This window comes from Vombatus ursinus, unplaced genomic scaffold, assembly GCF_900497805.2.
Source record: "Vombatus ursinus unplaced genomic scaffold, bare-nosed wombat genome assembly UNPS02014768.1, whole genome shotgun sequence".
Taxonomy (NCBI): domain Eukaryota; kingdom Metazoa; phylum Chordata; class Mammalia; order Diprotodontia; family Vombatidae; genus Vombatus; species Vombatus ursinus.
This window is the reverse complement of record NW_020954546.1, coordinates 20,815,252-20,841,714: the sequence shown is the minus strand read 5'-3', so window position 1 is coordinate 20,841,714 and position 26,463 is coordinate 20,815,252. Positions and strand designations below refer to the sequence as shown.

General features: G+C 44.4%; 1 protein-coding gene across 5 annotated transcripts in view; it reads left to right on the top strand.

The window, feature by feature from the left end:
- SPECC1 (sperm antigen with calponin homology and coiled-coil domains 1) overlaps nucleotides 1-26,463 on the top strand; it is a 289,999-nt gene that overhangs the window by 49,092 nt on the left and 214,444 nt on the right. Inside the window, exon 1 of one of the 5 annotated variants that reach the window (XM_027861940.1) lies at nucleotides 8,716-9,020. The exons of the other annotated variants lie outside the window; for them this stretch is intronic. Coding sequence (XP_027717741.1) covers nucleotides 8,981-9,020 — 40 coding nt within the window. The 5' untranslated portion in view covers nucleotides 8,716-8,980. Of the gene's footprint in view, nucleotides 1-8,715; nucleotides 9,021-26,463 lie in introns of those variants that run through there. 5 annotated transcript variants of the gene reach the window in all.

The window sequence follows — 26,463 nt, the reverse complement described above, 5'->3', positions numbered from 1 at the left end:
CCTGGGCAGCCTCTCAGTACGCCGCATCACTTTCTAAGCCCCTAAGTCTCAAGATGGTGCAGACCTTCGTTGAGAGAAAGAGAACTGCCTAGTTCAAAGAAAACTCAGGTCCGGGCCCAGACTTCATTCCAGCCATGTGAGTTATCCTGACCCTGAGGATGCTTCATCAGGCAAGTAAGCCCTGTCATGGTTATGACTCAGGACTTCCAGTCTTCTTCTTTTCAATGACATAAAAGGGATTGGCCTTTCTCCTTCCCTCTGGCACTTCCCCTTTCTTCCCTAAGCCTGTGAGGCACCCTCCAGGCACCTGGGCATCACCCTTGCTTTCTTAATCCATCACCTAGTTTAGGTAGATCAGCCAGGACCCTGTACACTCACTTTTCCTTTTTAAGAGTGATAAGTAATAAGGCTTGCAAAGCTCTTTATAAATATTGTCTCAGTTTGTCCTCAAAAGAACCCTGGGAGGTAGGTGCTATTATGATCCCCAATTTTTTTGTTCAGTCATTTTTCAGTTGTTCCCAATTCTACATGACCCCATTTGGGGTTTTCTTGGCAGAGATAACTAGAGTGGTTTGCTATTTCCTTCTTCAGCTTGTTTTTATAGATGAGGAAACTGAGGCAAACAGGGCTAAGTGACTTGGCCAGGGTCACACAGCTGGTAAGTGTGTGAGGCTGGATTTGTTTTCCTGAGTCTTCCTAACTTCAGGTCCAACTACCCTGATCCCTATTTTACAGATGAGGAAACTGAGGCAGGCAGAGGTGAAGTGGCTAGCTGGTAAGTATCTGAGGCTAGATTTGAGCCCAGGTCTTCCAGACTCCAGGACCAGTGCTCTATCAGATAATGACTCTTTCTGTAGGTTCCGACATTTGACGGCTAAGGCCCCTCCAAATGTGGAGTCAGGTGGCAACTTGGCATCCACAGTAGGGGAAAAAGGAAAAGGCCAATGTACAAGATTCCCATGTCAAGTCAAGTCAAGTCAAGATTTTAAGCAGCGCTTACTATGTGTCAGGTACTATACGCTGGTAACATAAAGGCAAAACAGCCCCTGCCCTCAAAGAGCTTACACTCTAATGGAGGAGATAACATGTAAACAAGACCCACAGAAGATGGACCGATTGAGGCCTTAGGAGGGTCAGAGATGAGAGCAGATGCTTGGGGTGGTGGCACAGCTTTTTTTTTTTTTTTTTGGCTAGGCAATGGGGTTAAGTGACTTGCCCAAGGTCACACAGCTAGTAAGTGAGGCCACATTTGAACTCAGGCCTGACTCCAGGCTCAGTGCTCTATCCACTGAACCATGTATAGAATGAATACATTCTATAGAAAATGTATATATACATTCTCCATGTATATATACACATGTGTATATAGGCAGGTGCCTTTTTGGGAGCGAATGAATATCACAATGAAATCACAGGTATATATACACATGTATATATCACAATGAAATCACATACATGCATGCATACATCGTTATCTCTTCCATTAAAATGTAAACTTCTTGTAAGTAAGGATTATTTCATTTTTCTTTGTACTTCTGTCCCCAGAGCCTAGCACAGGGCTTAGTACATAGTAGGGGCCTAACAAATACTTATTGATTGATTGATTCTAAGGGGAATAAAGACCTTACTTAATCATAGAGATATGCAGTGGTGTGCTGGGAAATGTTTCACACCCAGCTCTCCCAAAGTGAAATGGACCCATGACACACTTTGAAGATTAATATATATTAAACATTTTCTCCACCACTTTCTCAAGTCTAGATCATCAACAGAACAGAAAATCGTGCCCAGGGTTTGTAGGGTTTGCCATTTTCCAAGGCATCATTGCTCAGACTGAAAATTTAACAGCCAGCTGTAGTAAGCATTTGAGCTGGCTCCAGGCACAGCCCTGTTGATGTGGATAAATGTGTGTATGCATTATAGGCACACTTTATAGCAAGCAATGTTGATTGATTCATCTGCACACCTCGGGGTGAGGAATGCTGGCAGTTGTGTTGACAAAATTCTAAAAACCCAAATTATAGCCTTGGACTCCTAATAAGCTGGGGTCACAGAGGACCCACACCAGACAAGAGAATGGCCCTGATTGCATGGATGTCACCTACTTCTTGCTTCAGTGGACTCTTAAGTGCCTGGTACAGTGGGACACATACAGCAGATGGTCGGTAAATGTTGGTTGAGGAGTCATTAGACCTGGGTTTCAAATCCTAGCTCCACCTCTTACTAGTGGTTAGACTTTGGGCAAGTCACATAATAGACATCTCTGGGCCCCAGTTTCCTCATCTGGGGCCCAGATGAGGAAACATCCTTTTTGTTTTGCTTTGTTTTTTGGCTAGGCAATGGGGTTAAGTGACTTGCCCAGGGTCAAACAGCTAGTAAGTGTTATGTGTCTGAGGCCGGATTTGAATTCAGGTCCTTCTGAATCCAGGGCCGGTGCTCTATCCACTGCGCCACCTAGCTGCCCCAGTTTCCTCATTTGAAAGGAGGTCCAAATGGTGTTGAAAGTCCTTTCCAGGCTTAAGTCTATGATCCTAGTTATCTATGAATGCTCCTGGAGGGCAGAAAACAGATTATGTGTGGGTACTACTGTTCCTTGATAGTGCCATGCCCCAGGTGGTCATCTTGATGGCCTATCTTAGGGCTCAATGTTTTTTATTTTTTAAATAATCAGACAAGAAAACTCACCATGTCTGGAATTCCCCCTCAGAGAATGTTCATAGCAGGTCTTGCCTTAGGAATCAAATATGTCCTCCCCAGGAATGCCTCATTGCTTTGTGAATGGATGTATTGATCTATGACAGTTGTTATGAAGGTTATTCCAACAAGATCTCCAGGAGGTTAGGAGACGGGGTTCGAGCATTTATTAAGTGCCGACCATGTGCTAGGCCCTGTACTAAGTCCTTTACAGCTATTATCTCATTCATCCTCATAACAACCATGGAAGGGATCATGAGTAAATTTAATGAAGGCAGACTGAGGCACAGACCCTAAGCAAAATCAATTTATTAGCAGTGACTTTGTATGGCTGTCAGCAAAATGGGTGAATACCCACCTCAGATCATCCACCCCTCTAGGGAGGGCTGACAGGGTCTTTTAAACCCAGGTGTAGGTTATCCTGTATACCTATGTATTTAATATTTTATTACACAATATGTAACATTTATATTTATTGTTATGTTTATGCAGAAAGTCTTACCTTAAAACTGCACTGAGACTTTTGGGACAGCCTGTATAATATATTTTGAGAGACATTGTAGTGGATTGGTACTCAGGCTCTCTGAGCCCTCTAATTAGCAGATTAAATGCAGACTTACCTTGCTAGAGGCATTTACCTTTTTGAGAATGAATGAATATCACAGGAAAATCACAGGTCTGGCGGTGGGGAGGAATATTTTATATTTATAGGAAAATTTTCAATAAACATAAACATTTTGAAATTTAAAATCTTTTTTTTCCTCCCTGCCTTCTATCACTAAAATTCAGTTCCCTAGACCCCTAGGTCACAGATTTCCATATTCAGAAATAATAATTAAAATTACATATGGGTATTCTGGAAAAATATGTATAATCATGAAAGTGTTAGCAATTGAAGAGAATCTGTGTTCTCTTATTTCTTCTCATTCACCACACTTTTCCATCCTTGGAGTTGAAGATGTGATGGATGGTGTGATGTAAAAGCTGGTTTTACGGTTGTGGAAATGGTTTCCTACTGACAGATGTTCAGTCCTATGTGATCCAAGAAGGCTTTATTAAGCACCCATTCAGTGCCAGGTATGGTGATAAGCCCTGGGGACACATGAACCAAATGGGAAAACTGCCCCTGACCTCAGGGAGAGAACATTCCTTCTGCAATGGGAGTAATTCAATGAGAAACCTTCAGAAAGTTTTCAACTAAGAAGTACTTTCACAAAAGATTTATTGATGCATTATTACTTTTTTAATCTCAGAGGCACCTCCTTACGTACATACCTGTGTGCCCTGAAATACTCTCCTTTGTAATAAAGAAAAATAGTCAAGCAAAACAAAGTGACCTAGCCACTGTGTATGATCGTATACCCAGCATTCTGCACCAGTAGCCCCCACCTCTCAGCTGAGAGGAGGGGCGAGGGTGTTCTTCCATCTGAGCTCTGGCACCAAGACTGACCATAACATTAATAAACTCCTCTTTTTTTTTTTAAAGTAGCAACACCAAGTCTTGTGAATCTGCCTCTACATTTCTCAGCTGCATTGCTGAAGTGAATTTAAAAGAAATTATTTAGTCATTTCATTTGAAGACAGTTTCATGAAAAAAATCTTCAGATTAATTTTCTAATTCTGAATGTTTTCAATGTTGAGAGAGCTTTGGTGGCTTCATGTCCTGGCAGGACAGTGATCAGGGTAAATGATATGCTGGATAGCTCTGAGCCGCAGCTCCTGGAGACAGATCCTGCTTCTGACACTCAGTACAATGTGGCTAGGCCTCAGTTTCCTCATCTGTAAATGGAGAGAGTTAAACTAGGTGTCATCACGGGTTCCTTCCAACTCAAAACCTTAGAAACTATGTTTCCAGGGTGATTTTTGTGATAGAAGCTAGGCACTGTCTGTGGGTTTTTCCTCATTTAAAAAAAAAAATCTTCTGATGTTTTTATGCTGGCCAAAAGGTGATGCTTGAATAAATATTTAAACGGAAAATTATGATAATTATAATATGTACACTATACCAATAAAAATGAACATGGCCAACCACCAGTTGTAAACTGATGCCCACACATCCATCAGTTGACACATGGCGAGCAACTCCTCCCACTTGGACGTGGGCTTCAACTGTGACCTTCTACCTGAGAAATTCACTGAGTTGGGTTGAAACCTGCTTACACTGACCTCACTGAATGAGGGTCTAATTTATCCTGCCTAGCCCAAAATTTTTTTCAAGTTTATGGAGTTTAAGAAGTACCTTTGACAGTTAAAAAAAAAAATATGCTGGTCAAAACTTGCCTCTGAATGGTGGTTTTGGACTTGTATCCTCACTGCCTGGCCCATGGTGGATGATTCATACATATTTGTTGATCAGTCGGTTGGCAAACACAGGAATGGCGGGACTTTGTTTCTCCACCACCCTCTCTCAATGATTTTTTTTAATCCTTTTCAAAAACATGTAGCTATTTTCTGTTAGCAAAAAGGATCTAAAATAACTCTTGAGTCTCTTAAGTATATTTGAGAAGGTAAAAGCAATTGCTAGGGGCTAGCAAACTTTCTGTAACTTAACTTGCTATAAAAGGTATTGTTGGAGTCTGCGGGGGTCTCCCCTCTGCAGGGCATACAGTATCCCCAAGGTTAATAATGCTAATCCTTTCATTATTTGGAAGGAGCTCTGAGAAGGTAGTGGGTAAGTATGGTTATTTCTGTCCTCAAATGGAGAAGCAGGGAAATGGATAATAAGGTCAGGTGACTTGCCCACAGTCACAAAGGCAGAGGCAGAGTCTGTGTCAGTTGAGGGAGGGGCAGGGAAGGCAGAAGCCCTTCAGCAGGTTTAATTAAATGCCAGTTATATTTGCACATTTTTTTTTCCATCTGTGGTCTGAAGTGCTGGCTGCGTCTCTGGAGATCCTATGCCAGGCTGCCATAGACTGTCCACTTCAGGGGCAGGTCCCTTTACAGAAAACATTTCTATATATGGAATCATTTAAAAGGCACTGGAACCCCGGGAGTAGGAGTCACAAGACCTGGGTTCAAACACCAGCTCAGACGGCAAGTAGTCACGTGGCCTCAGGGAAGTCTCTGTGGGCCTCATTTATCCCATAAAAAGAGGTGGGGGATGGGCTAGATAACACTGAGAATTCTTTCTAGTTCTGGGTCCTAGATTTTTATAGTTCTTATAGATTTATAGATTTTTATAGTTCTTATAGTTTTATAGATTTTTATAGTTCTTATAGTTTTATAGTTCTGACCTTCTACGATTCTATGGAGTAGGTGTAGCGGAAAGAAGTCTGGATTTGGAGTCAGAAGATCTGAGTTTGAAGCTTGGCTCCACCATTTACTACCTGTGTAACTTTGGGCAGCTAGGTGGGGCAGTGGAAAGAGCACCAGGCCTGGACTGGAGTCAGGAAGGGCTAAGTTCAAATCCAGCCTCAGACACTTACTAGCCGTGATCCTGGGTGAGTCACTTCACCCTGTTTGCCTCAGTTTCTTCATCTGTCAAATGAGCTGAAGAAGGAAATGGCAAATCATTCCAGTATCTCTGCCAGGAAAACCCCAAATGGAGTCATGGAGAGTCAGACACGACTAAAAAAACAATTCAAACAAATGGAAGAAGAGATAAGATTTGGTGGGAGACGTGGAATAAGGAAGGGAGGTGATGTAGTTGAACCAGACCTCTAAGGTCCCTGACTTTTGATTTTGAATGATAAGTTAGGTTTTAAGAAGTTGGACTGGTGCTCATGAGAAAAGTTGGAGCCAGGGATCTGGGAGTCATCAGTAGAGGGGTGTGAGTTGAAGCCTGGAGTAGATAAGATCTCCAGAGGGAGAGGGAGAGAAGACAAAACCTTAGGGGGATGCTTCTTGTTGAGTCATTTATCTGTCCTGTCAGACTCCCCATGACCCCATTTGCGGTTCTCTTGGCAGAGATACTGGAGTGGTTTGCCGTTTCCTACTCCAGCTCATTTGACAGATGAGGAAACTGAGAAAAACAGGGTTAAGTGACTTGCCCAGGGTCACACAGCTAGTAAATGTCTTCTAGCTTAAGGAGAATGCTTAGGATCACAGATTTAGAGCTAGTTGGAAGGTACAGAAGAGGTTATGCAGTTCAGCAACCCCCTCTCCCACTTCCCTTTACTTTACAAATGGAGAAAATGGAGCCCAGAGAGGTTGTGACTGACTCAAGAGATAGTAGGAAGGAGACAGAGAAAGGGGGAGACAGAGAAGGAGAGGGAGGGAGAGAAAGAGGAGAGAATGATGAAAAGAGAAAGATATAAAAAGAGAAAGAGGGACGGGGAGAAAGAGAGAGAGAGAGAGGAGGAGGAGAGAGAGAGAGAGGAGGGGAGAGAGAGCAGTCAGAAAGATAAGAGAGGCAGTGCCACAGATCTGAGCCAAGGGAAGAAAGAACTTTGAGAAGGAGGGGGTGGTCAGTAGTGCTGGATGCTGCAGTACTGCAGACCAGTAAAGGAGGCTAAGGCTGTAAAAGGCCATTTGAAAGGCAGTCAACTACAGTGCAAAGGAGTGAGAAGAGCTGGGTTTAAATCCCAGCTCTGTTTACTTACTCCCCACCTTACCTTGGGCTAGTGCCTTCCCCTCTCTGAGCTCCAACTTCCTTCTCAGAAAACTGAGGGGGAGGGAGAGATCTTAGAAGATCTCCAAATTCCCATCCTGCTCAGAATTTGTGATCTAGCCATTAAGGCGTTTCTAATCTAGTTAAGGAGACAAATATGGAATAATTAAAGACAATCCAAGGCATCCTGCAATTAAATGCTGAATGGTACCCAGGCCAGGCTCCAGATGAGGCAGGAAAAGTTACTGTTGCTTTGCCAAGGATTTTCATTGTGTTCTGAGCAGTTCCTCCATAAAATCGCCGGACAATTTACTGTCAGAACCTCAACCGGTAAATATGCTCATCTCCAAAGGTTTGGAAACGAAACTGCAGGCACAGACAGTTCAATACTTGTATTTTATTAGCAGGCTTACAGGCTGGAGAGAGACATCAGAGGCCATCTTGACCAACCTCCTTTATTTGACAGATGAGGAAACTGAGGCCCAGGGAGGGGAAGTAACTCAGGCAAGGGCACACCGGTAGTAAACATTAGAGGCAGTTGCCTGGTCCAATCCTGTCGGTACACAGAGGAGAGGATACTAAGACTCAGAAATCTGCGTTTCCCCAAGATTCCTTGGGGCCCTGGAGGGAGTTTTTTGAGGGGCAGGGTCTTTTCTTCCTCGGCCCCTCGTAGTGCTTAGCACACCAAAAGATGACAGCAACGATGATTTATCGTTGGAAGGGACTTCAGACGCCATAGACCAACCTCCTTTATTTGAATAACGAAACTGGGACCCAGGGACATGAAGTAATCGGCCTAAAGTTTTACAGGTGGGGTTGAAACCAGTACTTTGAAGCAGCAGCCAGTCGGGACCCGGAGTCAGGAGTTTGAATGCCGCTGAGGTACCTTGGGCAAGTCACTTAATCTTCAGTTTCCTCATCTGTAAAACGGCGGAGTTGAGCCTGTGGCCTCCAAGGTCCTTCCAGTTCTAAGTCTTACACGCCTATGAAAGGACCTTGGTCCAATTTATCTTATCTGAAAGACTTGTTTGCACGATCAGAACGGGGGCTGTGTTTTTTGTCTTTCTTTGTATCCCACAGTGTTTGTCACACAGTAGGCGCTTAACCAATATTTATAGACTGTGACTCTGGTAACCGGCGCTCTTTCCACTCGCCCCCTTTGTCCGCTCCCGGGTCCCCTTCTCCTGCGGGGCCTTCCCGGCTTTCTCGCAAGCTCGCGCGCGCACACACCCCCTCAGAGCCATCGCTCCCCTCCTGCCCTTTGTTTCCTGCTGTCTTTCATACACTATCCTCTCTTCCTGTCTCTCTCCCTCTCTCCCCTCTTGGGGCTGCAGTTTGCACCGGCTGCCTCTGCGTGGCCCACAGCCCGGCTGGAGTCACACACACACACACACACACACACACACGCACACGCCTACCTCCCTCTCCTTCTCCCTGTCTCATTCCAGCACTCCGCCGGCTAATTAAGCGCTGCCTAGGCCGGGCCGGGGCCGGTGCATAATATTGTAATGAGGTAGGAGGGCTCAGCCCAGCTGCCCCAGCATGAGGGGCAGCCCCCGCTCCCGGTGCCAGGAACTAGGAAGCAGCCGACTCTTTTATTGGACTGGAGCATAAACACCCAGAGGCAGAAAGGAAGGAGCCAGCCGGGCTGCGGGGCTGCCTGGGAAGCCGGACCATGAGCAGGGTGCGGGTGCCTTAACCGATCTCTCGAGGAGCAGTGGCTGGAGTTGGCCGGAGATGGGCAATCAGTCGGGGCGCCCAGAGGAGCTGGAACAAGGTCTGTGCGCGCTAGCCTTGGCTTGGGGAAGGGAGGCTCTTTGCATTAGCTGGGCATGAAATGCTGCAACGGAGACCGACCGGGAACCGTACCTTGAGGCTGCCTTTCTCCAGTCTGCCTTTTTCTCTCCCTACCCCCACCCTACTCCCTTACTGTTGAATTGGTCAATTTCGCGCCTTGAAGGCACTTTAGCAGCGCCTAGACTCACAGAGCAGAAAGGTTGAGATTCCTGGACTGAGAGGTGGGGTGGGGGGAGGGCAGTTTGGACTGTTCTAGGCGAGGTTCGGAGGCTACCTTTGCCTTACCTTGGGACAAGGAAATGCAGAATATTTATAAACACACACAGACACACACACACACACACACACACACACACACACACACACACACACCCCTCCTCTCTCCTACCTGAAAGGACTGGCTTTTCCTGAAGTGTTGCACTGAGGAAGGAAGAGTGTCTCTGAGATCAGTCTGCCCTCTTCTAGCTAAGGAGAAAGAAGAAAGGAAGAGAGCTTCCCACCCCCTACTCCGGGTGCCGGTGGAGCCTTGCTCTGCCTGTGCTAGGAAGGCAGCCGGGCTATCCCCAAAGTTCTCAAGTATGTGTACATTTCATGGAAATCAACTTGTCATTTTCTCCAACTGGGCTCATTCATTTCATGGAATCTAACTAGTCAGTTTCTCCACCTGGACTTGTACATTTCATAAAAATCTAACTAGTCAGTTTCTCCACCTGCACTTGTACATTTCTCGCACTTTAACTGGTCAGTTTCTCTACCTAGGCTTGTATATTTCATAGGAGCTAACTTGTCAGTCTCTCCAGCCTGGGCTTGTATGTGTTGTGGAATCCAGTGTGTCATTCTCTCCCTCCTGTAGTTTAGCAGCTTCCCTGCTCTGAGCCTGCTGTCTGGAAGGCCAGCTGCTTCAAACTTTCTAGGCCTTGGCAATGAGAAAGTGTGCCTTTGCAGGGGTTCTCTTTTCTATTGTCCCTCCTGCAAGACATCAGTTGCATATTAAGCACTCCCAAGTTCGCTGGAAGGTGGAGAACTCTCAGCCCTCTGTTTGTTCCTCTGAGACAAGCCAAGGGTTTGAATTGGAGCTGTCCTATTCAGAATACTGGCTTTATTCCTGTATCGCCTAGATTTCTCTGGTTTATCTAGCTTTTGTTTTTCCTCCCGCCTCTCTAAGAAACTCATAGAACTTAGTGGAAGGTCAGAGGGTCAGTCAGTCTCTGGTTTTCATTACCTGGTATAGGTTGCATCCTGACACAGATGTAGGTAACCAGCAAAGAGCTATACTTTTAGAAGATATTTTAAAAAATTAAAAACCCATTTTCCTACGGCCACTTGGTTGAAGGTCACAGATTAAATTTAGCTAGGAAAATTACAAATTAAAGTATTTAGTAGCCAACTCAGGGAGAGAACTTCCTGGGAGTTTAGCAGCAGGTGAAACATCTCCTTTGCTTTCTATAGAAAAAAATTTCCTAAGTTTATTAATGGAGACTAATAACGTCTTAATTTTTTAAAACTTTTTCTTTACTTAAAAAATGTTTGTTTATGTCTTTTATTTTTATATCACAGCCATTTCTGGGTATCATTCAACCCTCTTTTAAAACATAGAAAAAATAGTTAAGCAGAAAGAACGCTGTACTGGGACGAGGCCAGAAAATGGAAGCAACATTTTGCTCTTATAGACCCCTAAATTTTTGCAGGGAGGAGGGAGGTGTATTACATTATTTTTTCTCTTGTGACCAAGATTAGTTCTCATAAGTACTCAGAATTTGGCTTCATGGGATCATACATATGGAGGCAGAAGGGACCCCAAAAACCATCTAGTCCAACCCCCATATCCTTGTGAGGAAACTGAGAGGGGGTGCTATGACTCGTCCAAGGTCAAATAGTAGTAACCATGAAAGATAGCCTTTTTAATGAATAAGATGCTCAACTCTAAAATCCTGACCAGCCAAGACCTAACATTTTGACCATATTCTAGAAGACCACAAACTTAGAGTTGTGAAAGGTTTTTTTTTTTTGAGTGGGGGGGAGGGACAAGAGAATCCAGACCTTAAATTGCATCACTTTAGGGAACTCCCAGTGTGTACATTCCCTTCTAGAAACAGTCTGTAACTTGCAGTTTTAGAGAATCACTGGGGCCACTTAGAGGTTAAGTGACTTGTCCAGGGTCACATGTGCAGCATATGTTTGAGGTAATACTTGAACCCAGGTCTTCCTGACCCTAAGACCAGCCATTTACTGTATGAAAAATACATCATTTGTTAAATGCACAGTGCCTTTCCAACTCCTTCCTCAGCCCACAAATTTCCCTGGAATAGAGTAACCCTCAAACATAATTCAAATCCTGGCAGTAAGGTCATTTAAGCAGGTGGTTAGAAAATAGAACACAAAATCCATCCGTGATAAATCTCTCCCACTAGGAGTTGCCACGTCAGGTCCATTAAAATGGCTTCTCTCCGTTCTCTGCATTTTATTAAAAATGTAACAAGACTTTGTCACCATTGTTAGAAATTTCCATAGTCCTAGGAAGTTGTTAGTATTTATGTTTCTTAGTATCTTCAGCTTAAAGCCCAGCAGATGGCCATTGTGGCACAGTGGAAAAAAGCCTTGGATTCCCTGAATTTAGAATCAGGGGAAATGGCTTAGAATCCTTGATCTTCTTTGATTGCCTGGACCTTTTGGGTCCCTTCTAGCCCTAAACCGATGATCCTATTTCCATAGGAATTTAAAGGGTAAGGCACAAATAGAAACACCTCATCCCAGTGTCTGGCCCATAATAGGCACTTGGTAATGAATATTTGTTGATCACTTAATTTATTTAAAATTTTGTTGGCATGTTTTTTGTCACCATCATTTCCAAATAAATCCTGCTCTCCCCTTCCTCGCCCAGAAGGCCAGCACTTAGAAGAAAGAATAAAAAAGGATTAAAAAACAGCGACAGCGCAGCAAAACTAACCCCCACGTTCAACACGGACAGCTTCTGCAATGTTATGCTTCCCCCACCTCTGCAAATTAGAAATTGTAGGATCACAGATTTTGAGCCAACTAGTCCAAATTCCTCTGGGGCCCAGAGACAGGGTAAGTGACCTGACCAAGGTCACACAGGTAGGAAGGAGGTGGCAGGGCTGGGATTTGAATCCAAGTCCTGGGTTCTTTCCATAGTACCATTCGGAAGTTCATTCTTATATTCCTTTTTCCAAAGCGAGCTTGGTCATTATAATTAAACAGCATTCAGTGTCATTAATGATCAATGTCTCACAAGTATCTAGGTCATAGGTTCTTGATCATTTTTTGTGTCATGGACCCCTTTGATGTTCAATTTCAGTTAGAGGTTATTGAAAATAAATATGTAATTTTTCCTATCCAGTTTCAGGGATGTCCTACTGTAGTAGACTCCAGGTTTAAAACCCTTGATCTAGATACTTAATAGAGCTTCCTTTTCCATTGTAAACTTATAAACTATAAATTGGGCTTTCTGATCCATTCTCCAGTAAGGGGCCTTGCTTAAAGGGACCCTTCCCACTTTTCTCTGGATAGTGGTATCTAAGGACGTAAATGTGGCTGGTATGGTTGTACCCTCTGATGGGGCTGAGTCCCCAAGGCTGAAAAATTCATCACCCTGCAGGAAATTAATAATGTAGATCACCCTTTTAAATTATTGCTATTTTTATCTCATTATCAGCTGATGAGCCTCTCCAATCCTGGGCTGGGCCAACAGACCTCACATCATGATGGCCAGTGTTGGCTTTTCCAGGCTGAGAGCCAGCCCCTCTCTGGATGCAAGTGTTTTATACAAAATGGAGAACTGAGGCTCAGATTTGCCTAGGATCGTGGTTAGTAACTCATTTCCTCCCTGGCTCCACCTCAGAGAACCCCTTGGCTTCCCTTAGGGACCCAGCTCAGGTACCTTGACCAAGAAGCCTTCCTTGGGGCCCTCAGCCACTAACTCCTTCCCCTCTAAGGTGACCCTGTATCTACTTCGTAAGTAACATCGTATGCATACCTCTTTGGGTATGGTAGAATGTCAGCTCCTTGAAGGCCAGAACTGTTTCATCTTTGTCTTTGTATGTCCAGCTTGGCACAATGCCTGATACATAGGAAGGGCTTGTCTGTTGGTGATTAGAGCCAGGAATTCATTCCATGTCTCCCCTGATTCCCAGCCAATTCTTTCTTATAAACCGTGTCTCCAGGACAGCCTTGATGATTCCATAGATGCGGAACTTGAAGGGACCTTTGAGATCATTGTCTGCAATCCTCCCCTTGACTTTTTTTTTTTTACAGGTGAGGAAACTGAGGCCCAGAGAGAGGAAAGGGTTTGCCTAGTAAGTGTCTGAGACAGGATTTGAACCCACATCTTTCCTTCTCAAAGTCTGGCTCTCTCTCCACTCTGCTGTGCTGCCTCTAGTCAGGGAGCCGGCTTTGAATCTAGCTCTTCTGACCCTAGGCCAGGAGTCTCTCTGGTGCAGCATGCCTTCTCAATCATAATAAAAGATTAAAATGTAAGATTATGGATCAAATTCCTTTCCAGTGAGTAGCTCACTGGAGCAGCCATTGCTTTGGTATTAAGAACATACAGTATTAACCTGATATTTATTACACAGCTCCAGGTGCACAGCTGATTGAATTGTGAATTCCCAGACGGTTTAAGGGTATCTAGAAGAAGCTTGATGGAAATCTTATGCCACATCTCAACATCAATATCAGAACCAGGGCTGCCCCAGGAAATCTGTCCCAAGAGCCAATGCCGTAGTTGCTACGCTGTTTATTTTGCAGCTAACTAGCTGTGTGGCCCTGAATGCATTCACTTGACCTCACTGGTCCTCAGTTTCCCATTCCTGTAAAATGGGATCTTAGGGGCAAATGAAGGGATTGGAGTAGATGATCCACAGGGGCCCCCAAATAGGCTTTTTATCTTTCTCTGTAAGCCTATTTCCACTAAGAACTATCTTGGTTCACCAGAAAGCAGAAGACTAGTGTCTTCCTTGTTTATGATGTCACCATTCACCTGGCCATCATCAGATCACAGATTCAGAGCTGGGAGGCAACTGTGGCCCTCTGAAATCCAGCACCGCCAGCCTCCATGTCTACGTCTGGCCCGTTCTGTTTGCTGCCATGGATCCAAACTAGACAGTCTGTTGTCTTTCCAACACATCCTTCATTTTCCCCATGTCTCTGGCTTTGGTCCTAGTGATCCCGACCCCTGCAGAATGTCCTCCTTCACCCCTCTTTGTTCAGTTTCCTTCAAATCCCAGCCTCTCAGTTCTGAAGATACTTCTCTCATCTATTCAGTCATGTATCGTTTTGTGTTACAGTGATTTATTTCTGGTGTAAGCACTCGTGATATTCTCATGTGATTTCAGAGCCGTGTGGCGTGTAGGAATATGACATATGTGTACATAGTCACAGGACCTTCTTCTCATAGTCAGGGATCATATTGGATCTAAGCTTTGTGTCTCCCCCAGTGCCTGCAACAGTGCTCTGTATACAGTAACCATAATAACAATAATGGTATTGATAAAATGTTTCAGATTTTCAAAACTCTTTACATACATTGTTTGGGTCTTACAACTGCCCTATGAAGAAAATACTACGGTCACTTTTAGTCGGTACTTAATGCATATTATTGAGGTGAACTAAAATTCTGTGAACGACCTTTGTCCATCTCAGGCCTCAGCTCCTGGATCTTTTTTCTTTATATTCTCTTCCTTGGCAAGCTGGTTTCATTCACTTTGATGTCAACAGTATGAATGACTCCCAACTATTGTATGGTACCATATAATCTTAGTCCTGACCTTTCAACCAAGTTCCAATTCCCTAGTTCTAAATCATCTGCCTATCTCAACTTTCTTATCTACGTCGAATTCTCCCAGGGTCAAAGTTCCCAAATCCGGTTATTTCTACTGTCATAAACTGATTGATTGAATGAATGAAAAAGCATTAAGTACATAAAAAGCATTTTGCTGAGTGCTGGATTCAAAAACAGAAAAGGCCAGATAGGTCCACACTTTAAAAAGGGGAGGCTACATGTAAAAGGAGGTGGTTCTTCAGGGCAGATGGCAAGGCTTGGAGGACCCTAGGTTACATAGGTCTGTCAGACCCCAGTACCGGGAGGCCCCACAAGGAGAAGAGGCGGGACAGATGCTAAGGCATGCAGGACCATGGAGGCGGTGCACTGCCAAGCTCTTGGTTAAGACCTGGTGGTGCTCCATTTTGTCTGAAGGAATGGAGTTGTTGATTTCCATCATCTCATCACAACATCTCATGAATTCTTTGTTTCTAATCTTCCTGGTGCATTTTGTGGACTGAGCCTTTATCACCTCATTCCTCATAGCAGTAGCTAATGCATTGGTCTCATTCCCACTATCAATCTTGTATACCTCCAATGCAGAATGGCAAAAAGGAAAGAATCTTGGCCTTGGAGCAGGAGAGACCTGGGTTCAAACCCTGCCTCTCATACTTACTAGATGTACTGAGCCTCAGTTTTTTCATCCATAAAGTGGGGGTAATGATGTCTGCATTACCCATCTCAGGGTAATGAGTGGGGTTGTTGTGTGGTTTAAATGAGATCATGGACATAAAACACTTTGTAAACCTTGAGGTGCTCCATCAATGCCCGCCATTATCACTGTTGTTAATAATAATGAATTGAAGCAAATTCAGTTGAATTCATTCAACAAACATTGAATAAAAGGGCCCCATTGTTCCCCTAAGGCTGACCCTGGCCCATAGCAATGGAACTTTGTCATCTCAGTGCAGGGAAATTCACTGACATCTTACTTTATCCATGTTGCTGTCACAACAGCAGTCAGACGAACAGGCCAGCGTCTGGCCTTGTGGCATTGGCAGAGCCCAAGGAGGAATAGAGGACACCTGGGCCCAAGCAGGAGCGGCTGTCCTCATTTCTCCCAGCTGCTTCTCTCCACCTTTTTTGTTTTTGTTTCTCCTCCCTTGTATTTTCTCAGGAGGCAGCTGGGTGGCTCTGTGGATAAAGCTCTGGGCCCTGGATTCAGGAAGAACTGAGTTCAAATTCAGCCTCAGAAACCGACTAGTTGTATGACCCTGGGCAAGTCATTTAACCTCTGTTTGCCTTAATCCACTAGAGAAGGAAATGGCTAACCACTCTGGTATCTTTGCCAAGAAAACCCCATGAACAGTGTGGTCCCCAGGGTCGTGAAAAGTCGACACGACTGAACAGCCACATTTTCTTAGAGAAGGAGAGTTTTTGTCCTGCTTTAACAATAAGCCTGGGTTGTTGAGGGGTGACATAATGTAATAGAGGTGGCCTCAAAGCCAGGGTCAGATCTGTCTCTGACACTTACTGACTCTGGGACTTTGTGCAAGGCGACTTAACCTCTCAACGCCCAGGGCACTTCTTAAGTTGGTGGGCACTTGCTGCCCTTAGTTGGTTGAGGGCATCTTCTTATCAGGAGGCTTCTCTTGTCCTGATGAAGAAAGAATGAATGAAAAGACATTTAAGCCATACCTGTGTGCCTAGCACTGTGCTGAACACCAGGGAGACAAATACAAAAGGAAGACACTGCCGGCCTTCAGGTAGCTTATGTTCTAATAGAGGGGGTTAACATGTTCAGGGGAATGGTGGCTAGGGAAGGGAATTTTGGTCTGGTGGGTCCCAGGGATGGTGAGGGCTGCCACAGGGCCTTGGATTACACTCCTTTCCAGGGACAAATGGTGGTCTTGATTTGATTACTCTGACAAAGCAAGGTTGGGAGTCACTGTGGGAGTGGCAGCAGGGTCGATGGCAAGATGGCCAGGGGAGACAGCTGATTGGGGTGCGAAAGAAAATCACAGATCGAGGCAACAACAAAAATATTCCCAGGTTACTCCACAAACCTCTCCCTGCCCATCCAGCTCTTTGGGGGGCATAGGGAAGGATGGATAGTCCTTGAAATGGCTCCTTAATACTTGTGTTAACTTTAGTATCCAAAGGACCTGAGATACACAGGGTGGGGTGGATTATGAAAGATAAATTTTTCTCCGATCTTTGATCTCCGTATTAAGACTCCCTAAAAATGTCTGAGGCCTGTTTTAGAGTCAGAAGAGACCTTAGAGGTCACCTATTCTATGTTCCTTGGAACGAAGGCCCTGGGTGTGTTATAATAAAATTCCAGTGAGGTAAAACATTCTGACACCCAAGTGAAAACTGTGGTTGGGCAGGGAGGAGGCATTTTGATGTGGCAGAAAGAACTAAAAGCAGGCTTTTTTACTTTGTGTTATGGACCACTTGGGCACAGACTGTTGAGGGCTATGAGCCGCTTCTCAAAATAAAGTTTTTAATTGAATAAAACAAAATGGATGGGATTACAAAGGAAACCAATAGGTAATCATAACTAGCATGTATATGGTGTGTTAAGGTTTGCAAATCACTTGACAAATATTATCTTATTTCATCTTCATAGTAGGCCTGGGAGGTAGGTGCTTTTATTATCCCCATCTTACAGTTGGGGAAATTGAGGCAGACAGGGATTAAGGGACTTGCCCAGGGCAACAAAGCTAGGAAATGTCTGGGGCTGGATTTGAATTCAAGTCTTCCTGACTCCAGGTACTAAGCTTTACCACTGCACCACCTAGCTGCCTTATGAAGCTCTAAGTCAGTTACATTGAAATAGTTACCAAAGTGAGGCAGCTGGGTGGCAAAGTGGATAAAGCTTGGTACCTGGAGTCAGGAAGTCCTGAATTCAAATTCAACCTCAGACACTTCCTAGCTGTGTGACCCCTCTGGGCAAGTCACTTAACTCTGTTTGCCTCAGTTTTCTCATCTATAAAATGGGCTGGAGAAGGAAATGGCAAACCACTCCAGTATCTCTGCCAAGAAAACCCCAAATGGTGTCACCGAGAGTCAGACACGACTGCACAACAAGAAAGTTATCAAAATATTTTTAAAAAAAACAACTTCATTGATCCCAGTTTAAGAATTCCTGTGGTAGATGTTCTTTGAGACCCTGCTTGTTCTGATTTTCTATCTTTGAATCTATGAAGAATCTGAATTGTGTTAGGTACAGGCCAAGCTGAAATCTTTTTATTGATTCAAAACTACCCCTTTATAATCTCAGCTTATTGACCTAGTGGGCTAGGTATAAGACTATGAGGTGAAGAGAAACCCCAAAGACAATGTTGCCATGTTTGGAAACAGAAGAGGAAGCCATGGAAAGGCTGCTGAGCCTAAGAGTTGGAGGATCCTGGTTCAGTTCCAACCCGGACATTTACCATCCAACCTCAGGCAAGTGGCTGAGCAGCTCCGGACCTCAGCTTCCTTAGCTGCACAGTGAGGACATTGGACTCAGTGTCCTCAAAGCTACCACTCGGTTCTAAATCTATGACCCCTTGATCTTTTCCCAAGGACAAACAAGTCAGAAGGGGACCAAGTCCAGAAAAATTCCAAGGCCAAGTCAGTACAGACAGAAGGAGAAACTATAATGCTATATTTAGGTGTCCGGCTCTTTTGTTTGTTTGTCTTTAAATTAAATTTTATTTTTGTTTCAGTTAATAATTTATTGTATCTCTTTCCCATTCCCACCCCCAAACCCTTGTAACAAATGTATGTAGCCAAGCAAAACAAATCCCTGTGTTGGCCACTTCCAAAAGTGTCTGTCTCATTCTACATATTTCGTCTGTCACCTCCGTCAGGTGGTGGGTAGCTCTTTATTTTGGTAGTTGAAAATTTGTACACGTGATCATTCTGGGAGGGAGGAGAGAGAGAAGGAGGGAAGGAAGGAAAGAAAGAAAGAACTTTTAGGTAAAGAGAGAAAAAAATAAACACAATTTGGCCAGTTGGCAGCCAGCGTTAAAAACAATCGATCCCATCCTGGTCCCAGATAATTGGAGTGATCTCCCCAAAGCTTCTGGACAGCGACTGACTCTGGGGGGTGGTAGGTAGGCAGTGACTCCAGGGGGGCAGTAGGAGCTGGTGAGGAGGAAGGTAGGTCCTGAAACTAGACAAGGCCTGAGTCTCTCATATATATATATACATGTATGTATGCGTGTATGCATGTGTGTATATATATATATATATACACACACATTATATCTGAGAGTGGTGAGGGACTCCCCGTGTACTTTGTCCAAATCCATACTCCTGGTAGTGGCTTTGGGTTGCAAACCTCTCCAGGGATATCTTCCCAAAAATTAAACTCTTTTTTTCAGTGAGATTCAAATATTGACTAGATTTGAAGCAGGGCAGGTGTGGGGAGCAGGGACCTGGAGTTCCTTCTTTCAAGTAACCCAAACCACCATTAAAAAATAAAAAACCTGGCATCTTTATAATCCTTTAGATTTCAAAAAATGTTTTATAAAATGTACGTTGTTTCATTTTATCCTCATTGGAACCTTGTAAGGCTGGTATTTGCAGGGCTCACCCTCCCCATTTTACAGATAAGAACACTAAGGTTCAGCGGATAGAGACATAGTGGCGTCAAGAAGACTCACGTTCAAATTCTTAGCTGTGTGACCCTGGGCAAGTCACTTAGTTTCTCTCCGCCATAGATTCCTCATCAGGAAAATGAGACGATTGAACATGATGATTCTGGTAAGGTCCCTTCTGGCTGAAAATCTGTGATCCTGCATATGGTACTGTGTGCCAAACGCTGTTAAGCACTGGAGATACAAAGAAAGGTTAAAAAATGATGCATTCAAGATGCAGAAGGAGACCTACGGTTTTGGACATGGCCTCCACAGAAATTTGTTTTACTTGACTATGTGTGTTTGTTACAAAGGTTTTGTTTTTCCTTTTTTTTTTTAAATGGAGAGAAGTGAGAGGGAGAGAACATACATACTTGTCAATTTGGGGGGAATTAATTATTTAAAGTAATTTAATTATTAATAATTAATGATCTCCTCAAGGAGTTCCCATTCTAATTGGGAGCCAGCACGTCAATAACTAGGCAGAGCCAAGATATGTCCTGAGTAGATGGGAGATCAGGCTGTGAGCTGGGGAGCTAGGAGAGGGCATTGAGCCAGGGCATGCGGGAGACAGACCTAGAATCTGGGGTTCTCATGACCTCAGCTCCAGCCTTCTCTCCTTTTTCCTTGGCCACTGCTTCTCTGTATCAATCATTCTCCTTGCCCACCATTTGAGGATTTTTTTTTTGGTGGGGGGAGCTGGAAGAGAGGAGGTGAAGGAGACAAGAGGCAGTTTTGGGCAGGTTTCTATGAACTCATAAGTTAGTGAGTGAGTAGAATTAAGGCTGTAGATAGAAAAGGAGAAGAAAGTAGAAGGTGTGAACCACCTTGCCAACCGCCATCAGGGTTTACGTGATGGGAGGTCAGGGCGTCTTGTCCATCCATCCTCCACATTTTTCATCTTTCCTTTGGTGGAGCGGGTTCTGCCCCCGACTTAGCGGGCAAATTCGGGGTTCGTTCCATTATCCCTTTCTTGAACTACACCCTTGGTGGTGGAAGAGGATGGATCCTGGAGTTCTGAAGCTGATGACTGATGCTCTCAGCTCTTGCTAAATCTCCCCTAGGCAGCCATTAGCATGAGAACAATGGATAGCGATGATCTCATCTGGCTGGAGGAGATGGGTTCACTGGAGTGTTCGTAGGGGCTGCTGTCTGTCAAACATCTGTGAGCAGTACTCCAGCCGGTCAATAACAGAGGGTCAGCCGGTCCTTCCAGGTGGAGCTGAGAATGCCCAGAGCGCGGAGCAGGCATGGCCATAGCTAGAAGGGCCTCTAGACCCAGTTATGTTTGCTCTGATTTGGGCCAGGTCTTCTAACTGGTTATTTTTGTATCTGCTTAACCAGCATTTGCAAAATTCCTACATTAGACACCCTTTGCTCAGCAATGCCCATTTGGCCAGGGTGGAAAACTACCGCTCCCAACACCTCCGGTGCCATGTCCTTCCACTCACCTTAACTCCAGAGGAAGCCAAGCCTTGCTTTTCGGTATTTTTTTTAAATGACATAATTATCATTATTTCTGCCCCTTCTCTGACATTTACTTTGGAAAGATCGTGGATCAAGAGCTCGAAGGGACTTTGGAGGCCATCTAAACCAACCCCCTCATTTTACAGATGAGGAAACTGAGGCAGAGAGCAGTTAAGTGACTTGCCCAAGGTCACACAGGCAGTGAGTGCCAAAGATGGAATTTGAACCCAGGTCCTCCTGAGCTGGTGTATTAATGTCCAGATATTTCTTTGAGGCAGATGGGGGAAGGCAATTGGGAGAGGCCGGAACGATGAGATTCCATGTTCTTTTAGTCAGTCAGTCATGGAATCTCAGAGTCAGAGGGGACCTCATAGACCCTAATAAGAATCTCATTTGCAATATTTGGGCATCAGCATGATACAATGGCTCCGTGAACTTGGAGTGCTGAATAGGGAGCCGTGTCCTCCTGCCCTCCGTGTGTGTGTGTGTGTGTGTGTGTGTGTGTGTGTGTGAGAGAGAGAGAGAGAGAGAGACCTTGGGCAAGTCACTTCCTGGACTGGGCCTCAGTTTCCTTGTCTGTAGAATGAGGGAGCTGAACTACACAGCCTCCTGGTCTGTCCACCCAAAATAAAGATTCAGTACCGGCAGTGGGTGACTTCCTTTGCTTCCAGACCTCTGGTGCCTCTTAGGATAGCCCAGTCCCCTTCTGGAAAGTTCCAATTATTAGGAAGTTTTTCCAACCAAAGTTCATAGATTTGAAGATAGAGGGGACCTCTTGAGGTAGATGTATAGAGAGAACAGCTGCAAACTCAGGTCAGGAAGACCTGAGTGTGAATCCTGTCTCATGCACTTGGTGTTACTCAGTGTTGCAGTGGAGAGGGTGTTGAATTTGGAGTCAGGAAGACTTGTGTTCACTTCCAGCCTTAGACACCAGCCAATCACTTAACTGCTCTCTGCCTCAGTTTTCTCATCTGTAAAATGAGTATAATACCTCCCTCCCTGGGTGGTTGTGAATATAAAACGAAATATTTGTCAAGTACTTTGCAAACTTGAAAGTGTGACTCAGATGCTAGTGATCATTATTATACTGTTGTTGTTGTTATTAATTTTAGCTGTATGACCCTGGGCAGAATGAAAGGAAGAAATGTTTAAGTCTGCGATCCTCATTTTTTTACACCTTTGTTGCTGGAGGAAGTAATTTATCTAGTGTGCCATCAATTTTAAAGGAAATTAACACAACTTTCAGTTGACATGCTGAGTTGTGTTCTTGGTCTGTGAGAGGGGGTCAGCGTGGCGTCACTTCTTAAAATGATGCTGAAACTTGTGAAAAGTGCTAGTCATGGTCATGGCCATTGTTAAGATGTCTGTCAGTGTCACAGAACCATGTTTTGGAGTACATGGGTGGCAGGGGAAGGAGGCTTGCCAAACGACCATTGGAAATGACACTTCCCAGACACTGGGTATAAGGAAGTTGTTTTCTTAATCGCCTCCCCCCTTAAAATTTTAAAAAGCTATTCTTTGTTTTTAGATCACTTACATTTCCCAATATATCCCTTCCAGAGAGCCATGCCTCATAACAAAGATAAAGGTGAATAAACATTTATTAAGCACCTACTATGTGGCAGGTACTTTACAAATATCTCATTTGATCTTCAAAACAATTCTGTAAGTGCTTTATTATCTCCATTTTACAGTTAAGCAGACTGAGGCAGACAGAAGTTAAATGGCTTGCCCAGGGTCACATAGCTAGTAAGTGTCCAAAGGCAGATTTGAACTTGGGTCTTCCTGACTCCAGGAGCAGCACTCTCTGCACTGTGCCATCTAGCTACCTAAAAAAGAGGGAGGAAAATAAAATAAAACTCACACATCAACCAAGTGTGACATTGTATGTTGTATTCCACACCCATAACCCCCCACCTCTGTAAAGAAGGGAAGGAGGTACCTTTTCAACACTCTCCTCGTGTAATTTTTACAGTACCCAGTTTTATTTGCTTAGCTGTTCTTTCTGTTACTTTGCTGTGTACGTTGTTTTCCTGATTTTGCTTTATTTTACTTTGAATCACCTTGTAGACCCAAACCTTTTTTTGCTTTTTTAAGAACAGCGACAATATTGATGATTATGTGGTACAGTGGATAGAGCACTGGACCTGGGTCAGGTGGATATTTGTATTGGTAGAGGTCATCTCAGCTGGAGCACTCCATGTTCATTTGGTCACAGGTCTGGCCTCGTTCCATCCCTCCCCCCAATGTAGGATCTTGGGGTGTGAGTTAAAGACTCCTTCAGATACTGAATTTCTGAATTTTCTCCCACCATAGCTTCTTGTAGCCAATTTGTTTGGTCATGGACCATCTGATGTGAGCTTGCTTTTCTCCCCATCGATATCTTACTCCAATTTCTCTTCTTTCCCCTCCCCCTCCTCCTGTGATTGGAAAGTAATAAGACGTTTCAAATCAACATGGCCCCAGTCCTTTAGGAGTTGACAGTTCAAACTCTTGGGTTTACCCTGTTGACTTTATTGCTTCTTTCCATTCCCTGGGGATGAGGATGGTAAAAAGTAGGGAAGAGGAAGGACTATTGTATTCATCAACCAGCAAGCATCTATAAAGGGTCTACCATGTACCAGGGAATACAGGTTAAAAAAAAATAAAGCAATTTCTGCTCTCAAGGGATTGTTTCCTACTATTTCAAAGTGGAATGGGCTGCCTTGAGAGGGGATGGGGATCGCCCCCTTGAAAGCCTCCAAGCAGAGGCTGGGTAATTGTTGGGTATCAGTTAATCAGCAGGCATTAATTAAACACCTACCATGTGCCAGCTGACAGAAATAAAAAATATAAAGAAAGAAATAATCCCTACCCTCAATGAGCTTACATTCTAATGGGGGAGACAACAAGGAGATGTACAACTATATACAAATTTAAAGTCAATAAATACACGCAAAGAAGTGTGGGACGGAACGACGCTAAGCAGCTTGGGGATTGGCAAAGGCTTAAGGCAGAGGAGAGTATTTGAGAGGCATCTTAAAAGAAGAGAGTTCTCTGAGACTGAGGTAGAAAGGGAGTGCTTTTCAGGCAAGGGGCCACTGCCAATGCATTCCCATAGAGGTGGGAGATGCAATCTTGTGTACGAGAGGCAGAGAGACGACCAGTTTGACTGAACCATCAAGAGCAGGAGGAGGTGTAATGTCCAACGAGGCTGGAAAAGAGTCTGGGGGCCTGGTGGTGAGAGGCTTTACTGAGCAGAAGAGTTTGTATTTCCTCCTAGAGCCTGGAAGTAGCTTGGTTGAATAGATAAGATCTGTGGTTAAGGAAAATCACTTGGGCAGCAGTGTCTGAGGATGGATTGAAGTGGAGAGAAACTTAAATTTAGACCAATTTTAGGCCAATTCCTAGTGAAGAAACTCTTTCTGCCAATGCACGTCAGCACCTTTTCTGCAATCGTGGTTGAGAGTTTACTGGAACACAGATAGGTCAAGGGACTTCCCCAGGGTCACGCAGCCAGACTGTCTCTTGACTTTCAGGCCTTATTCAGGGCCTGAGCTAAGGTGTGAGTGGAGGGAAGTCAGATGTCTTGAAAGTGTGTTACTGGGGGGTCCGTTTTCTTCTCTGGGTTGGAATGAATAGCTGTTGAGATCTCTTCCTACTCAGAGTCTGTGATTCTGTGACGATTACAATCTATCCGCCATGTTGGGAGATCTTGACCCTGGAGATGTATTGTAGGATCAAGTAGAGGCTGGGTCATGTCATCCTCCCCTCCTCTTCCTCTCTCCCCTCCAACTTTTCCTTCCTCAGTTCCTGCCTCTCCCGTGTTCCATTTGACATGGAAAGTCTTTGAGCTGGATTTGGGAATGTGTCAGAATCATCCTTCTGCCAAACAGCTCAATGGAGCCGACAGTCTCTTAAAGAGAGCGTGGGGAATACCCCAACCAGGCTAATGATTCACAATCGCAATTTACATGGAAAAAAATAAAAAAAAGTAACCGAGGCCATATTTTCTTGGAATTCCGTCAGCGCTCCTCCCTGTCCTTTCTCCATGGAGCCAGTGGACTGACGTTTCCTTTCCTTCTCTGGATTAATTCTTCTTTCATTTCCTAGGATAATACTTTTTTGGAGGACTTCAGTGTTTGTCTCAAAAAGGGATTACCTCACATTTGTAAAGACCCGTTAGCCAGCGCACTGGACGTCTCAAGTGCTTGTACTCAGGAGCCAGTCTTGTTTTTAACCCAGATACACTGATTAAGAGACATCCTATTTACCCAAGTGTCCCACAGAATTTCAAGCTCAAAGCCTAGAAAACTTAAGAGATCCCTTTCACCCCTTCCTAACATATCAGAGTGTTCTTTGTTGGGTCCTCTCCCTCTCTATCCCTTCTCCCAACCAAGCCAAGTTCTGTTGGGTCAATCTCCACTGTACCACCTCCCTGCCCCTAAACCTGTGCTTTTTGCATGATGCATTTAAAAACATTGTGCTGAGAAGGGGATCCATAGGCTTCCCCAGCCTTCCAAGAGGGATCCGTATTACAGAAAAAAGGGTTAAGAACACCTGTTCTAGAGCTGGCAGAACCTTTGAGGTCAATGAGCTTAATCCCCTCCATCTACAAATTGGGAAACTGAGGCAACTAGGTGTCCCAGGGGATAGAACATTGGGCCAGACTCAGGAAGTCCTGAGTTCAAATTCAACTCAGTCATTTACTAGCTGTGTGACCCTGGGTAACTCACTTTACCTCAATCTGCCTCAGTTTCTTCCACTAAACAAAAAATAAATTAAATAAAATAAAAATAGTAAAATAGAGATCTCGCAGAGTCATCGTCAGGCTCAGATAAGATGATATTTGTAAAGTGCTTAGCACAGTGTCTAGCTCACAGTAGGTGCTTAGTAAATGCTTATTCCCTTCTTGCCGGAGGCTCAGAGAGGTTAATAGGATCCCATAGCTAGAGCTACAAAGACCTACCCAACCCAGGATGATAAGGGTCTTGTCTGTGGTCACCCAGGCATCCAGTATCAGAAGAGGATTCGAATCCAGGTCCTCTGACTAGAGCTGATGTTCTTTCCGCTATGTCAGGAGCACCTTTGAGGCTTTTGAAAAGGGAGATAGTACAATCTAACGGGTTGCTATTTTGGAATTGGTCCCTTTTGCTTTTTATTCTGCTGCTGCTCCAGTCATTTCCTCCCACTGCCACCCAGTAGAACCTTCTCTTATGACAAAGGAAAACAATTAAACAAAACAAACCATCGACCACATGGGGCACACAGCCACCCAGCCAGCAGCACGTTCTGAGGCCGGGGACATGTGTTCCCTCCACAGCGGCCCCATCATCAATTCTCCGGAACCACGATCAGACACTGTGTATAATTGGAATTCCATTGTTTTCTAAAAGCCTTGTTTTTCCTAGGGTCACTATACATATTGTTCTTCTGCCTCTGCTTTCCTCATAGTGCGGACAGGATGGGGGACTTAGGGCTGAAATCACTGCTGGAGGTCATCAATCTCCTTGTCTGACCACAATCCCAACACCAACTAGCACTTCTTAAGTACCTACTGTGTGCTAGGC